Raw genomic sequence first — 16,453 nt, 5'->3', positions numbered from 1 at the left:
AATTAGCCAGCCAATTAGAAAGCTCGCGGCCATGCGTAACAAGCTGCGCGCGCAAAAGTTCCTAAAGCAACGCAAGCTTTTTTTTCGAAACTTTCCAGTCGAACTCAAAGCTCGGCCGATGATATTTAAAATAACAATTATTATCGATTATAAGAATAGCGTTTAAGGATGCATAAAACGTTAACGTCGTTCATTTGAACGAAAAAAAAAAAAGAAAAAAACCAAACGATTTATTAAAACATAGACAAAACTTGTAGAAAGAAATATAAATAAAAGCTAGAACAAAAGGGAAGGAAGGAAGGAAGGAAAGAAGAAGAATAAAAATGTCTTACTAGGTCCCTTAACAATCATAGCGATAGTAATAATACGATTAGCTGTTAATTGTCTTGCGATACGTGGACGAATTTCTACGGAAAAGAAAAGAAAGAAAAAAAGAAAAGGGATAGATAGATAGATAGATAGAGAAAAGGAGAGGGAGAGAGAGAGAGAGAAGGAGAAACAGAGAGAGATCCTGGAAAGAAAAGGACAAGAGAAATAAATAAGCAACGTACTGTGTCTTATGGCTTCTAATTCCTCAAGGCAATAAAGAACAAGAAGAGGCTACCTACTACCCCCACACCCCAATCCCTCCAAAGCGGTGAAAAGGATTTACTTTAGGATTTATTTCTTCTTTATCATCATCATCATCATCATCGTCGTCGTCGTCGTCGTCATCGCCGTCGTCGTCGTCATTGTCATCTCATCGTCATCACTTTTCTCTACTACTTATCGTTCTTATTTTATTCCTATTCCAATAATAACGAGGAAAGGAAATTATAAAAATTGCTTTTGAAGATTACAAATTATTGTTATCTGTGAACGTTGTTGCTACAAAGGCACCGTCGGAGGTTAATCATTTTCACCATAAGTTTCTAATACAAGAGGATAATTTGAAATCTTTGATTGTTAATCGGATCTTCGCCGCGTGGACTCGTACAAGCAATCTACTATCTTTAAATAGTCCCCGCGCCTCGACCTTTTTAAATTCTTAATCGATTCGAAGATAAACAAAGGAAGAAACAAATAAATGAATAAATAAATAAATATATAAAAATAAGATATATATATATATAAATATATATTATATATATACACACGCATACATTTTAAAAGCGTATTTAAATATACATTCCTATACATATACACGTGTACAGGTATTTTGTTAAGCTCTCGCCGTAATCTTTGATACCGAACGTTCGTCTTTCTGCGTGAGAAGAAAAAAATCTGTTGTTTTTTTTCTTTTGTCTTTTCTCCCGACGAATAATATAAAAATTATATGTAAACAAAAGTTACACAAGGATAATAGAAAGAGGGAAAAAGATAATGAAGGTATCGTTGACACGGCGGAAATAAAAAGAAGAAGAATAAGAAGAGAAAAATAGATAATATATATAAATATAAATAAGAAAGAGAAAAAAAAATTTGGCAAAAGATTAAAAATAAAATTCGTCGAGTATAAGGAGAAAAGGTAGGGAAACAGCAAAGATGTCAACGATGAGCGTCGTGTCGAATTCATCCGTCGAAGTTGACTCGGACTCATCTAACGATCTCTCGAGCAAGGACGAACCACCAACCGAGCAAAAGTTTATCTTAAGAAACGAGCTCTACAACAGTTTATTAGCTAGCGCGCTCGGTAAAACGGTGCTAAATAGGCATCTCAATTTCAAGGAACAAGGTATCAATTTTAATTTGGCCAATCTTAAGGACAACTTGAACGCTCTTGGTGCACTTAAAGATTTGAAGGATTTGAAGGGACTCACCGTTAGTAGCGTACCCGCCTTCCCGAGAAATCTCGCCCTGCATCGGGAAGATCACGACGAGGTTAGCTATTATTATCTATTATACTTCATTCGACGTCTATTATTAATCGTCGATATTTTCTTCTTTTTCACTTTTGTTTGTATTTAAACAAAAATAAATATCGTGAAATAAATTGTATCATACAATTAGTTAACTCGATCGAAATCCATTATCGTATAACACGTGTACGGAGTGTCCCGATTTAACTATTTTTATTCGCAACATATTTTTAACGATGTCATTTAAGAGCTCACGTTTGGATAACTTTTTTCTATTTTTTTTCCTTACTTTTACTTATAGAAGAATATAGTAATAGTAGTAGTAGTAACATTTTGTTGAGGAGGAAAAAGAAAAACACGGGACACCCTGTACATTAAATCGATGTGTTCATATTCACACGAATGTAAATACATACGTACATCGGATATATTCGTATACTTACGTGTACGCGTATAAGTATATAACGGGTTCGATATATATATAGGCATGTACACATATGTACATATATATATGCATTCCCTTTTTCGTAAGGGCAATCATATAGACGTTGGGAAAGAAGGGAAACGTTTCAAGACGATGCGCGGGAGAGTGCTTCTGCTTTCAATCGCGTGCTTCGCGAGTTTGACCCAGATTCGAATAGAACTTTCGGTCCATCCGATTTCGATTCCTATTCTTTCTATTCTAACATTTTTTCTTTTTTTTCTTTCCTATCTCATATTTAAAGAACGCAATATTTTTTCTTCTCTCTATTTTGACGATTCGATTTGTTGTTGTTGTATATTTTCCTTTCTTACTTACTTTTTATTTTCCTTCAATTTTTCCTACAACGAGATTGTGTCGAAATAAAATAGGGATGAAGGAATTGTAAAGGGCCAACGGGTAAAAAGAAAATTCAGCTCAAATGGTTTAGCAAAATGAAGTTAAGGACGAGTTGACGCGTATACGTTGTCGATTAAAAAGTTTAAGGGGGAGGAGTGGTGGTTAGTGCGGCGACGAGTTTTTCCGAGTAACGAGACCATAAAGGAGAACATTACGAAAAAAAGAAAAGAAAATAAAACAAACAGCCCTCCCTCCCCGAAAAGGAATGAAAGATTTTATAAATTTCGTTTAACTATCGGAAATCATGTTTTTTTTCTTTCGCAATTATTTTCTTTTCCTTTTTGTTTTGAAAACTATTTCAAATTGACCATTCTCTTGGATATAATTTTATCTCTCTTCAAATTATTATTATTATTATTATTATTATATCGTGGATTACTTATATATAATTATGTCATTTTTAATCCATCATAATTATTTTAAAATGACGTATTTTATTTTCTAGACAACATATCTAAATATAAAATTGAAAGATAATAAAAGACAAATTCCGAATATATCCTTGTGTGTTTTCTTACATTCAATTTCATATTAAATGGAAGTTTTATTTCGTTAAGCATTGACGAACGATATTTAAACGTCAAACACGTCACCTTCCTGTTACTCCATTTTCCCTTTTTTTCTCTCCCCCCTCCTCCCCGAAGCTTTTAAGAAAAAGAATATTCTTGGCGAGATCGCATTTTTGGATCTGCTAGGATGATCGTACAAATTTATGACGCACCCTATGACGACACGTGAATGGGTTGAAAAGTTGTAAACCTAATGTAGAAACAATTTTTCTTGGTCAAACTCACTTTTTATCGAAACAAAGAAAAAGGAATAAAAGTTTTTGGTCGAAGCTCAAAACTTTTCAACCCATCGTCGTATCTTAAAACACTAAACACCGAATTTGTCCGAGCAATATTTATAAAATTATTATATCGAACGATATATATTTATTTAAATCATTAAGTAAAAGCAAATAACGGAAGGATAAATTAAAAAAAAAAAAAAGATTCGCAATAGATGATCGAAAGAATTTCGGAAATAACAACACGTCTGTGAAATATACAAATCTGTGTTTCGCGAGAAAAAGATACGGTTTATAAACGGCACTGTCGATCGTTTAGGAACGTTATTTATTTAAAGAAAGGACTGTTTTACTCTTGTTACCCTTACCTCCTGACATTTCTGTGCCAGTAAACGACGTTATCGATAATAAAACGGTGTAAGCGGAGCGAAAGGACAGCTTCGTGTCGAGCGAGTAAGCAAGCAAGCAACTAAGCAAGTATTCAAGCAAGCAACCAAGCAACCAAGTAAAAAAGAGAAGGAGAGTGTGAGAGAGTAAGAGAGAGGAAGGGAGGGAGAAGGGAGAGGGACAGAAATTGCAGGGACCAAGGGCGTTTCGCGCCTTTGGGAGCGTGTAATTAAGTACCGGCTGGTAATAATGAAACGCATCATCCCCTACGCGTGGAGCTCGTCCGAGGAATAACACCCTTGCTTATAGTAAAAGCCCACGAGAGAAAAAGAGTAAAGAAAGAAAGAAAGAGAAAAGAGAGAGAGAGAGAGAGAGAAAGAGAGAGAGAGAGAGAGAGAGAGAGAGAGTGTGTGGAAGAGAACGAAAGAGGCGGGGTTGGTTTCCTTCGGGGGTTTGCGATAATCGGTGCAACGATTTATAACGAGCTTTCTCACGATTCGTGCTGGGCGAGCAATTAACAAGTAAATCTGCGTGGCTGCTAATTAAATCCGTCCAATTAATCGACCTTGTTGAAGAAACGAATGATCAAACGCGTGTTACGAATGGAAAGTGGAGAGAGAGAGAGAGAGAGAGAGAAAGGTAAAAAGGGTTTGATGGTAAGAGTTGTAAGGTAAAAGGAATGATGAGGGTGGAGGAGGAGGAGGAAAGAGAGAGAACGATGGAGGACAAACGAAGAAAAGAAAGAAAAATAATTTAAAAAAAAAAGAAAAAGAAGAATATTTTTTATTTTTTCGTTTGTGTGTGGTGGGCTCAGCGGTTTTCATTTTTTTGATTTCTTTTTCTTTTTTACGTTCCGACGACGTATCGATTGCCCATCGTTGCCTCCCTAACGTTTTCTCCACTTTCTATGGTCCTATGAATTCTTTATGCATTTCACGTAGGATCGATGACTGCTTGCTTGGATTGTAACTACTAATCTCTTTCTTTCTCTTTCTCTTTCTCTCCCTCTCTCTCTCGTCATAGTAATTATATACTTTGTTGAAAGGGTGGTACGTTCGGTTAGGGAGGGTAAATTGGACGAATAATATGGTAACAAAAAAAGGTTTACCGTTCGAAAAGTATTTCGGTGAGAGTCCTTTTCTTTTCCATCAATCTCATATTCCGTTTCGTTTGATTTTCTTTCACCCCGATTCGCGTAATATTTTTTTAATCATTCGGAGATATCAATGCGTGCAGTCTGATCGACACAGCAATTGAAATTCTTTCCTTTTCTTTTTGCTTGATAAATATTCTTATTGATTAAAAAAAAAAAAAACAAGAAAAAAAGAATAAAACTTTCATTACTATTACATATTGTATTCTGATCAACGTTTTTGTTTCATGTCTATTTCTATCGGATAAAATATGCTTTATTATTCATATTTCATTCTGATCGATATAGAAATTTAGAGAGAAAGAGAGAGAGAAATCTTTTTCTTTCACAAGGATCTCTTGTTAGATGAGATCCTTTATTATTTATGCTCCATTCTGATTGACATCAAAACTTCGATTATTTCTTTTTTTATATTATTTTATTCTTATTAGACGAAAATAAAGATGTTTAATTATTAACGTATCATTCCGATTGACACAGAATCTTAGATGAATATTTTCCTCGGTAATATATTCTTAGTGGATAAAACGTTTTATTATTTACATTTCATTCCGACCGACGTAGAAATTTAGACTCTTGTCTTATTTTTGCATCGGGGTTTCTATTTTTTTTTTCTTTTTTCCCATACTAGAATATTTCTGACAAAGTGTATTTTCATCGTTGAATATTTAAATCTCGCAAGAAAGGCTTATTTGAATGAGAAAAAGCAAAATGTATACTATTCCGGGGAATATAATAAAGTATTATACAAAAAAATGGGAAAGGAAAATAAATATAACTTTTTCTTTCGCAATCGGATAAAAAAGCAAATAATTTCTAAAGTATCATACCAGCTAGAGAGAGTAGTAAGATAAGTATCATAATAATCGAATTCGATCAGAATGATCCTAACGCGTGTTTTCTCCTGTTGCTTTCAGAAAGCGTCGTTCGCGTGGTCGGAAGGAGGCGAGGATGGTGGGGGCGGTGGCGGTGGAGGAGGAGGTGGAGGTGGAGCAGGTGGTGGGGGTACCGGAAGCGGAGGAACGGGCCCCGCGGCAGCCGGGGGTGGTGGCCTGGCCCACTGGGTCAGCGTGATGGCGGAACACATTCATAATCCGCATTCCGCAAGCGGAGTGGCCGGTATTCATCATCAACAACAGTCACCACCTCAGCCACCTTACCCATGGAACAATGGTCTCTCAACTGACGTAAGTTGCTTCTTACCGGTTAGTTCCTTTTTCTATTTATTTATTTTTTTTTTCTTTTTTCACGAAGCATGTGCTTTTTATTATTTACTCGAGAGAAGAACAGAAAAGAAAAAAAATAGAAAACTGTTAAATTAAATATGGCCGGAAGAGAACGTCGTCGTCGTCGTTCGGATGAATCGAATAGTGGAAATAAGTGCGATAGAAAGGAGAGAAAAGCTGGACAGAAAAAGATAGAAAGAGAAAGATAGATAGATAGATAGATAGATAGATAGAGAGAGAGAGACAGGAAGAGAATGAAGCTTTCTTTCCTTCTTCCTATTTTTTGCACGGCATCCACGAGCGAAACGAGTTGTACTACCCCTGTTTTGATTTTGTTTTTTTCCTTTCCTCCGCTCGTTCCAATCCCCCTACTCTCTCTCTCTGGCCCTCTGCGCTGTCTCCGGGCGAGAGTCCTGCATAATTTAGACGAGGCTGGATTAGAGGACGACAGAGACACGGACGAAACTTTGAACGGAAGAGAGACTGTGCATGTGTGTGTGAGAGAGATAGAAAGAGAGAGAGAGAGAAACCGAGGGAAACAAAGGTAGAAAAGGAGGAGGGTGAAAAGAGAGACACGCGTAAAGAGACAGAAGGAAAAAAGGGACAGTGGATGGAAGAAGGGCGTCAAAAAGGGTTGAAGATCGCTTTGCATAGCGCACCGTTCTTTCGCCTCGCTCTGCCTCGAGGTTGGTATATATGTAAAAAAAAAAAAAAACCCGTAAAAGAAAAAAGAGAGGGAAAAGAAAGAAAGAAAAGAGAAAAAAAAAACAAATAGACGGAAGCGCGAAAAAAGAGTCGGGAGTGTTACGGCGAAGTAAAAAAGTTTATGTGCGCGCGAGTGAAGATGAGATAGAACGGGCTAAAGAGGGAAAAGAGGGAGACAGAGAGAGAGAGAGAGTGAGAGGGATCGTTTGTGCAGATATTCGTCGGTTTGCAACGTTTCTTCCATCGACTGTGCTGAGATTTTGCTTTTCTGCAACCTCCCTCCCCGTTTTATCTTTTTTATTTTTTTTTATTCTCTTTCGATGACGTTATCGATGCACGACGATTTTTTTCTTCGATAAAAAAGCATTCGGTCTTTCGATTTTGTTTTTGTCGAAAAACGATTATCATCTTAGCTCCCCTCCCGCCCTTAATTTCATCCGAATCGATAATAATGGTACACCGTTAGAATACAGGGAAAATAGTATAATATAATACCATTTAAGTATTGTGGCCGAAATCGTGCGTGTTTGATATTATTTGAATGCGAATGGGATCACCACAACGGGATTCTTGAGAAACATTCATCGTGTAGTAGAACCTGCAGTAGTTAAAAGAAGGATCTGTGTGTTGCGTACCTGTCTATCCGTCTTTTTCTTTTTCTTTTTATTCTCTTAATCTTTCTCATTTTGTCCCTACCACCGTTTCTTTGGGCCTCTCGAGGAAGCMCCCTGCTTTTCTCTTTTTTTTTTGTCCGTCACGGGGTCGGCAGGCGTCCTGGCTAGGCTATGCAAAGAAACCTATGAGATTTTCTTACTGAGGCCTTCTGGAAAAAACAAGGAGCCACGACAATACGAGCCGGGGGATGATTTAAATAATCCGCGGCATGCAAATGAACGGAAGATTCTCACGGGGCAGCCCGTAAAGTACCGTAGCGTCGTACCATAGCATACCGGTGCTGCTGTTGCCGCCGGAATGAGAAAGAGAAAGGTTTTCCTTCGAAGACAATCGAGCAATCTGCATAGACCGCATACGGGCATCAAGATGAGTCCTAGGTACGAAAGAAAAGAAATAAATAAAAAAGTGATAGAAATATTCATTCTCATTTGGGGATGACGGCCCCGTTTGTCCCGTTCCCCCTCCCTCCCTCGGTTGAATCATCGACGTTTTTCAACCCTCCTTATCGCTCATCCCGCTTGGAAAAAAAGAAAACATCTCGTGGCTTTGGTCTACGAACGAAAACACATTAAAAACCTTTTTAAACCTCTTTTCCGTTTTTAAATCTACGACGAATATCTCTCGAGTTCGAGCTTTCGTTATTCATTTTTTTAATGATTTTAGTTTGTTTTGTTCTTAAAAAAAAACTGGCATACCTTCGAACGACGATCGTATCGATCACGTTTGCCCGTAACCCTTCGCCGTTGTTTTTTCTTTTCAACTAAAAACAATCCTTAGCGAATTTGATGTTGCATTATTCTTTCGGAAGCTGCATCGTGAATCGAACTAGCAAAACCGTATGCTCCATTTAACATTGAAATATCCGTCAACGACGCGTAAGAAATCCTCATCTATGGGAGATTGAGAAACAGGCAAGAGAGATAGCTGAAGATAGGGGTTGTGAATCGAGAAAAGAAAGAGAAAAGAAGTAGGGCAGGAGAGCCGAATAAATCGAGAGAGGCTGCTGAGCTTTTGAAGCCTGTAAACACGTATTCCGAGCTTGTAATCTGTCGACGCTTTCGCCCAGCGGGTGGTCAACCCTTTTTTTTTTTTCCTTAGGCTGCCTTTACGCCTGCCCGATCGTAATCCCTTAAAACGCTTAGAGCAACTCTTTAGGGTAATTTTTGCTCGGGGTAGCAGCAACGTTTTATCTTCTTCTTCCTCTTCCTGCAGTATCATCCCCCCCCCACCCTTTCGAGCCAAACACCCCAGCCCGTTTCTTTTCCACCTTTGCTCGTTTTTTTTTATTCGCCGAGATGCAAAATATCTTTTGGCTATTCTTCTTCTTCTTCTTCTTCTTCTTCTTCTTCTTCTTCTCGAACGGGTGTAACTGGAATCATTCCTTTCTCTATTCCGTGAGAGTCCTTGGCCTTTGGGTGGTGAAAAAACCACCCTTGACGCAGATTATGTAAAAGAAGAATATCTCCCTTTCTCTCTCTCTCTCTCACTTTTACACGACGACTTGCTCGCTCATCCCTTCGCCACGGTAGGAGAAAATTAAAATAATGGCTCACGGTAGACCTGACCCCTCTTAGCCACTTTTTTTTTCTACTCATTCTTTTTATTCTCTCTCTCTCTCTCTCTCTCTCTCTCTCTCTCTCTCTCTCTCTCTCTNCTCTCTCTCTCTCTCTCTCTCTCTCTCTCTCTCTCTCTCTCTCTCTCTTCACCTCTTTCCGATGGACTCCTTTTTTTTCCTACTATCCCTCGCTGCTTCTAGTACCGCCCGAGACGAGAATGCAAATCTCGCGCAACGGCATTTTTGTCTCTGAGCTACGTGAGACAAAAAATGAAGTAAAGGTTTTAGGGAGAGAGAGAGATAGGCGTTCGGTTCATTGTCTCGTTTCGACTACCCGTTACTACCAGAGAAATAGCAAAAAAAAATTCTAGCGAATGGGGAAGCTAGTCGCGCTAGTTAAGAGGGTTGCCATTTCTTTTTTTTCTATTTTTTTTTGTTACTTTGCCTTTCGAATATCATCTATGGATCGTATAGGTTAATGAATTTTTTCTTTTTTTTTTTTTTCCTTCCTTCTTTCTTCCTTACCAACGTATCTCGCCGAAAAAGAGTTGAAAGGGTTGAAATCTCGTTGCCTGCTTATTTCTTTTTTTGTTGTCTGTTCTTTTTCATTTTCTTTCCTCCCCCTTTTTTTGCTTCTCAAAGTCGGAACGGTTACACTTTTTTTTCCTTTTTCCGTTTTTTTGCTTTAGAAATTTTCTATCTCGTTATGTTCAAACGTTTCGCGTATAATGCATTACGTGTACTCGCATATTTACGAATGGTCTGGGATATTATAATGAAATTATACGTTAGGCATTGATATGCGTGATAGATGTTGAAACATATACTGGGGTTGGTATGCAGACCAAAAAAACTTGCTAACCTAATCGCGATACGCGATTATTCGATCCCTCTATTCTTACAACGTGCGTGGTAACACTCGTGTTAACATCAACATCAAGAACTTATTCTTTTTTTTTATTCTATTAGTTTTTTTCAAATACAAGATTATAATTTAATAGTAATTCATAAAAAAAATATTGAAAAAATTAACGAATAAGAAGGAAAATGTAATTCGTTATCGATTTGAAATTAATTCAATTTCAAAAGAAAAATAGTTCAATATAATTCTATAATATACAACATAAAAAATAAATCTTCGTTAATAATCGAAAGAGATTTGATTGAATTGTATTCGTGCAATCGAAAACAATATAAGTTTCGCGTTTGAGTAACGAGCACGTTCCGGCCCTTTTTCGGCAACGTTGTCACAACATTTGGACCCAAGACAGAGTTATGGGACCCTTTCCTATGAAATTTTCGACCAGACTAACCCTTTCTTAGGTGCATTCGTTGCCGCCTCATCGTCGTTCATCGCGTTCATCGTCACCCCCTGTTCATTCAGCTGGAAAATATCTCTGGCCGATATTTCTATTCTCTCTTTCTCCCTTTTCTTTTTTCAACATCCTCGAGAAGAACAAAAAATTATTATCCCGAGAAGGTGCAACCAGTCAACGAGCGAAAACATTTTTTACAAACTAAATTTATGAAGTTAACATTATTGATTTATTTCGCACATAAATTAGCCTATGTCATGTCGAAAACATTTGATCGTTTAATTTCCTCCAAAATTATTGTCAATTCTCCAACTAACACTTTTGACAAGATTTGAAATTATTTTCAACTCGATGTAACTATACGAAATTATAGAAAAATTTATTGAAATAGACTTTCACAAATGTAATATTAAAATAATTAAATTGGATCTATCGCATATAAAAATACCACAATATTCGAAGAAGAAGAAGAAGACATTTTTAACCCAAGATTACCCTCATTGCAATACTAATTGGCATAAACGAAAAATAACGGTCTCCGGTCTTGTAAGTTTCTTTTAGGTTAGACGAAAGTCAGGGTGTCTCACGTTCGAGACGTGACCGAGCGTAATTTATCCCGCGAGCGTCGTACCGTTAGCGCCCAAAAAAAAAAAAAAAGGAAAAAGGAAGCAAAAAAAGAATCCTATCCGTTTCCTTCCAATAAGAAAAAGAGAGAGATAGATTAAATGTATAAAAAAAATACCCGAAAGAAAACAAAACATTAGCAAAAAAAAACTCCCGAAGAAGACAAGAGCGGATAAAAAAAAATTGGAGAAAAAAAAATGCGAGCTTCCGCGCGGTTATGTATATATTTTTTGTTGTCCTACGTCGGGGTTTGTAAGATGGTCGCCTTAGGGTGCGTATCAGCGGCTAGAAAGGGGTGCGTATGCAGATCATCGTGGAAGTTGAGTACAAAGGGCCCATAGTCTCACGCTATTGTACCGCGGCAGGTAAGATAAAGGTACTTTTGCCCTCGAGAGACGTGGCCCTTCTTCTTCTTCTTCATCCTCCTCTTTCTTCAGCCCTATTTCATAGCAGAATTTTCGAGAGAGAGAGAAAGAGAGAGAAAACTGTCCTACAGCCAGCCCTCCGTGATGTCTCTTTAATTTTTATTAATGACACCGAATTTGAATTTCTGCATCGGTGATATGGGAACCGTTCTAGGAAGAGAGAACAAAAATCCTTAGAACGCGTACGGCGTACGTGTACGACGTGAGCTTCGTCCTAAAGTACGTATTTAAAAAAAAAAAATAACTTTGAAAGCCAGTTTTTCTTTTTTCTTTTTCTTTTCTTTTCACTTCTTTTTTTTTTTTTTTAGATCTCATCGATCATAATCATCCGACAGGTTGTGCCGTAATCGATTTTCTTTTTTGATGTAAACCCCAAAAAGAGATTTTAAACAAAACCGTAGAGTACGATGATTTACGATAGATATTTTGGTTCGACGCTAAAGATTTGATTATTTTTAGATAATAATTCTAACGTATCTCAATACGCGCGTAACAAACATGTTGGTTACGTACACTTGTATTCGATCGTTAAACGATAATTTAAACGTTTTAAAAGATATTTTGCGTTCGTATACGTGTCGTCAAGTAGAGACGGATCTTAAACGTGTATACACTCGAATTTGACTACATTTTAAATAAGTGGGTAGACGAAACACGTGAATTAAATACGAGCGACGGTGGTCGCGAAGAAGAAAAATAAGGAGAAAAAGAAAAAGAAGAGGAGGAAGAAGAAGAAGAAGATAATTTTTTAATTAGCGGCCATTACGAGAACCCCGAAGGAAACGTCGTAAAGAAACGGTCGCCCTTTTCGGAGAGACGCAGGCGTCCACGGTTCAAAGGAACGAATTAGTTCTCCTCGGGTAGATGTTGTCGGCTCATTAAAAGGCTCGCGCATAGGATAGAACGTCACGGAGAGAAACAGTAGAGCCAGTGTTTTAGAGGGGCCACGTGTTTTTCGAATGACGAGTAGCAGACGCTACCGTGGTTAGATCGATCGATCGAACGAACGAACGAATAAACGAACGAATAAACGAACGTGGATTTCGTGGGAAAAATAAAAAACCCCCGAACGGTTCGACGAATCGTTATAATTATATTTATATTACAAATCATTTTTCAATTACGTACCCGATAAAGAATACACGTATACGTATACATATAAGGATATATGTATACCTATACTAACATTGATTGCATATTCATTTTAATCGACACCGAGTTTTGCCATCAATGCTCGAAACGCAATTGCACTTACATTAGTTATAACATTAGTATAGATCGTTACATCGATCAACGTCAAAGTAAATTGACTATAAGAACAATATTTATGATTATTTTCAATTTAATCATGAAATTATGAATCCATCAAATCGACGCCATGCTTTTTTGTTGTTGTTGTAACCGTTGTCGTTGTCGTTGCCGTTGTCGTTGTTTTCGTTTTCGTTGTCTTTGTCGTCGACGTTATTTTTAAAGTTTAACGTTCATCGATAGAGGAAAATAAATTTATAAATAGAGGATATAGTCGTAGGATGTGTAGATTAGAGATGTTGTTGACTGAAGTTGATGTAACAGAGCGTAAGAGGGAGAGAGAGAGAGAGAGAGAGAGAGAGAGAGAGAGAGAGGGGGGGGGAGAGAGAGGATGAGAGAAAAAGAGAGAAAGAGAGTGAGCGAGCAAGCAAACGAAGAGGCCGCTTATCGTGGCAGGATTTTCTCGAGAAACTAGGTACCTACTTATCCACCTACCTACCAACCTACCAACCTACCTACCTTAGTTGAGAGTTCGCGCGAAAAAAGAATCTTATTTCTATCCACGAGAAAAAGGTACTAGCATAAGTGAAAATTCAGGGAAAGCTCGCAACTTCAACGATTAAACTTTTCAATTCTTTCTTACGTCACACAGTTTAGATCTCCAGCAAGTTTCATAGCAGTTCTCCAAGGACTTTCAACTTTCCACGAAAGAAAGAGAGAGGGAGAGGGAGAGGGTGAAAGGGTAAGGGAAACGAAGGAAGGGAAGGATAAATTCAGTCAAAGCTCGTTACTAAAAGCTGCTTAGCTATGTTTTCGCTATGTCTTCTTTTTCGGTCTACCGTAAGTTTCTTTTCTCTTTTCGAATTCCCTCTGAACGTAGTAGGATGAGAGAATAAGAAAATAAGGAAGAAAAAGGGGGCAGGAGGGAAGGGAGGAAAGGAGGAATAGTAAAGGGTGAAGAGCTAACATCTGTCCGAGGAAACAGAAAATGGTCCTGGAAATATCAGAATCGATATTTGACCCCGGAAAAAGATGAGGCGAGAGAGAGAGAGAGAGAAATAAAAATAAAAAAAGAAAGGAAGAAAGAAAAGCAAGCAAGCAAAAGAAGAAAAAACGAGAGCAGCTACGTTGGTGGGACGCTTTGAGGAGCCATAGTTGCCAATGTCCCCGCCATTTTCCTGATATTTGATAGATTTCAAAAGGAACGTTCCTTCTATTCGTCCCCGCTCTCTTATATCGAACACAGCGGCAAAAGAAAGAAGGCTCGGCGAGACTATTGGAAAAAATAAATTGAAGAGAGCAGAAAGTCGTCGTCGTCGTCGTGGTCGATAATAAAACGTTAGGTGTATATATGGTGGGTATATGGTGGGTAAGGACGGGGTGGTAGAAGGTAGCTGAATGGTAGGTGGGGGTAAAAGAACGAATCAGTACTTTTTCAAATGGGGGGTATCACGCGATCCGAAGAAAAAGTTTTTTCGTAGTTTTGGAAAAAATTAGTTACGACGACGGATCGTTCGCCCATGGCTGAACGATAAAGTTTGTTTTTTCTAACTGCGATAGTCGTCGTTGTGGCACACCGTACACGTTTGTACGTACGTTCGCCAAACATAGTTGTCAACGAACGTAAAACCCTGAGGAAAAGTTTGAGCGCATCGTCGTGGACAACGAAGACGACGTTGAAAGTACGTCGGCCATGGAGACTAATGAAGATCGATATAGGTAGCAGAAAAAGTTGGGGGAGGATGGGTGGTCAAAGCGACGAGGGGCGGGGGACTGAGCAACAAAAAAAAAAGCAACCGGGTAAATGTACTTTCGAAGCTCCAATCGAAACGAAACCACCACAGCGACGTCGGTCGTCGTAGTAGTTGTCGTCTCTCGACGAACCTTTTAGCCGAAGGAACACCGACAATTCTCCTAATTATTTATCGATCCTAAATTTATCAAACAACAAGAATGAAAGAAATAAGTGGTAGAGAATAAGAGGAAATTGAGGGGGGAGTTGGGGTTGGTTGGGATCTAACAAAAATAACAAAATCGAAAAATATATATTAGAAAAAAAGAAGTGAAAAGAAATAAAGTATATAGCTGTGATGATGGGTTGGATACGTATCTCTGGGTATATACTTACTTAAATGCAAGAAAGACCTTTTTTCAAGATAAAAAGTGAGGGTGGGAGGGAGGTTGGGAGAACAAGATACATATATATATTATACATAGATACAATACCGTGTAGGATACGTGCGTGCGTACGTGCATGCATACATATTCGAGCATTCCTTACCGAAAATTTTCCGCACCGTAATTTTTCGCTTCTCGCGGACGCCGAGAGAAGAATATTTATATAAACCGGACGGAGCGGCAAGACAGCGAGAGCGACAGAGAGAGAGACAGAGAGAGAGAGAGAGAGAGAGAGGCTACGCGAAAGCGAATTACGTTCTTGTTCGTACTTGGATGAAAACAGAAAAAGGGAGAAAAGGGTGGAACTTGCGGAAGAAAAAAGGAAAATAGGCCAGGATCGATATTGAACCGAGAGAAAAAGGAGGAGGGAAGGGGCTTCGAGAGGAGAGGGCAAGGAAAGGGGAAAGAGAGAAAGAAAAAAAAAAGAAAAAGAGAGAAAAAGAGCGAGAGAGAGAGGTAGGGCAAAAGGAGTAGGAGGCGGAGGAAGAGGCTGGGGAAGGAGGAGGAGGAGGAGGAGTAGCAGAGTGGGACGAAGGGAGTGGGAGAAAAGGGTAGGAAAAGAGCGAGGGTGAAAAAAGAAAAAAAAGAAAGAAAGAAAAAGAAGAAAGAAAAAGAAGAAAGAAGAGGAAAAAAAAAGTAAAAGAAAGAAATGGAGAGAAGCGAGTCGAGCTTTGAAGATTGATACGGGCTAACGATGAAAAGAGATTTTCAATGTTCGATAGAAAAATATTCGCGAACATCGCGACATTCCAATCGCGCGAGCGCGTGCACCCAACACACACACACGTTCACTTGCTCGCTCGCTCGCTCACGTGTTCGCTTCTGTCTCTTTCGAGTTCTCGCGGCAAGTCCGAAGGTTATTATTCTTTCATTTTTACGAGTCCTTTTGTTAAATTCTCCCCCACCCCAAACCCTCCCCCTAGTATTCTTCGCGTTCTTTCCTTTGCGCGTTATTCCCGTTATCCTTTCTCTTCTCGTTTTCATCTTGAAAGAATATCAATCGATGGGAATAGAGATAGAAAGAAGAGAGTGGGTCTAGATAGAGTGTGGGGGGGGGGGTGGTAAGGCTGGGAGCAGGTTAAAGGATGGGACGGAGGGATGCTCTTGAGAGATAAGCGAACGCTTTTCAATTTAATTATTTTACCAAGCTTCTTTCTCGCTCTTACACACATGTGCGCACACATTACGTATATACATCACATACACTTGTATACAAGCGTTCTCTCTCGGTTTCTTTCGTTTCTTCTAGTCGAGGTCAAACTCGGCCGAAAGACCGATAATATTTTATCGCACGATCGAAAAATATTGGTCCGCGTCGTACAACCGCGAAGCAGAAAAAGAAAGAGAAGAGTAAGTAGAGAAGTAGAGAAAGAAGAGAAAAGAAGAGAAAAGAAAGAAAAAAAGACGAACGCGAAGGGGATCTGGAAATGACGCCCCGTTCGTAAGGAAAAAA

At 38.6% G+C, this 16,453-nt stretch overlaps 2 protein-coding genes across 2 annotated transcripts in view; both read left to right on the top strand.

Moving 5' to 3' along the window:
• The first annotated feature begins 1,422 nt into the window (after positions 1 to 1,422).
• LOC106786686 (sex-lethal homolog) lies at positions 1,423 to 6,122 on the top strand. Its single transcript, XM_014748340.1, has 3 exons — positions 1,423 to 1,860; positions 5,966 to 6,053; positions 6,118 to 6,122. The coding sequence occupies exons 1-3, from the start codon at positions 1,525 to 1,527 to the stop codon at positions 6,120 to 6,122; spliced, it is 429 nt and encodes a 142-aa protein (XP_014603826.1). The 5' UTR covers positions 1,423 to 1,524.
• LOC106786734 (zinc finger protein rotund-like) overlaps positions 6,037 to 16,453 on the top strand; it is a 92,860-nt gene continuing 82,443 nt past the window's right edge. The window contains exon 1 of the mRNA XM_014748450.1: positions 6,037 to 6,235. Coding sequence (XP_014603936.1) covers positions 6,122 to 6,235 — 114 coding nt within the window. The 5' untranslated portion in view covers positions 6,037 to 6,121. The remainder of the gene's footprint in view (positions 6,236 to 16,453) is intronic.

The sequence above is a fragment of the Polistes canadensis genome, unplaced genomic scaffold, assembly GCF_001313835.1.
Source record: "Polistes canadensis isolate GaletaPanama2010 unplaced genomic scaffold, ASM131383v1 scaffold_80, whole genome shotgun sequence".
Taxonomy (NCBI): domain Eukaryota; kingdom Metazoa; phylum Arthropoda; class Insecta; order Hymenoptera; family Vespidae; genus Polistes; species Polistes canadensis.
The sequence above is the reverse complement of the archived record's forward strand: the minus strand, read 5'-3'. Positions and strand labels throughout refer to the sequence as shown.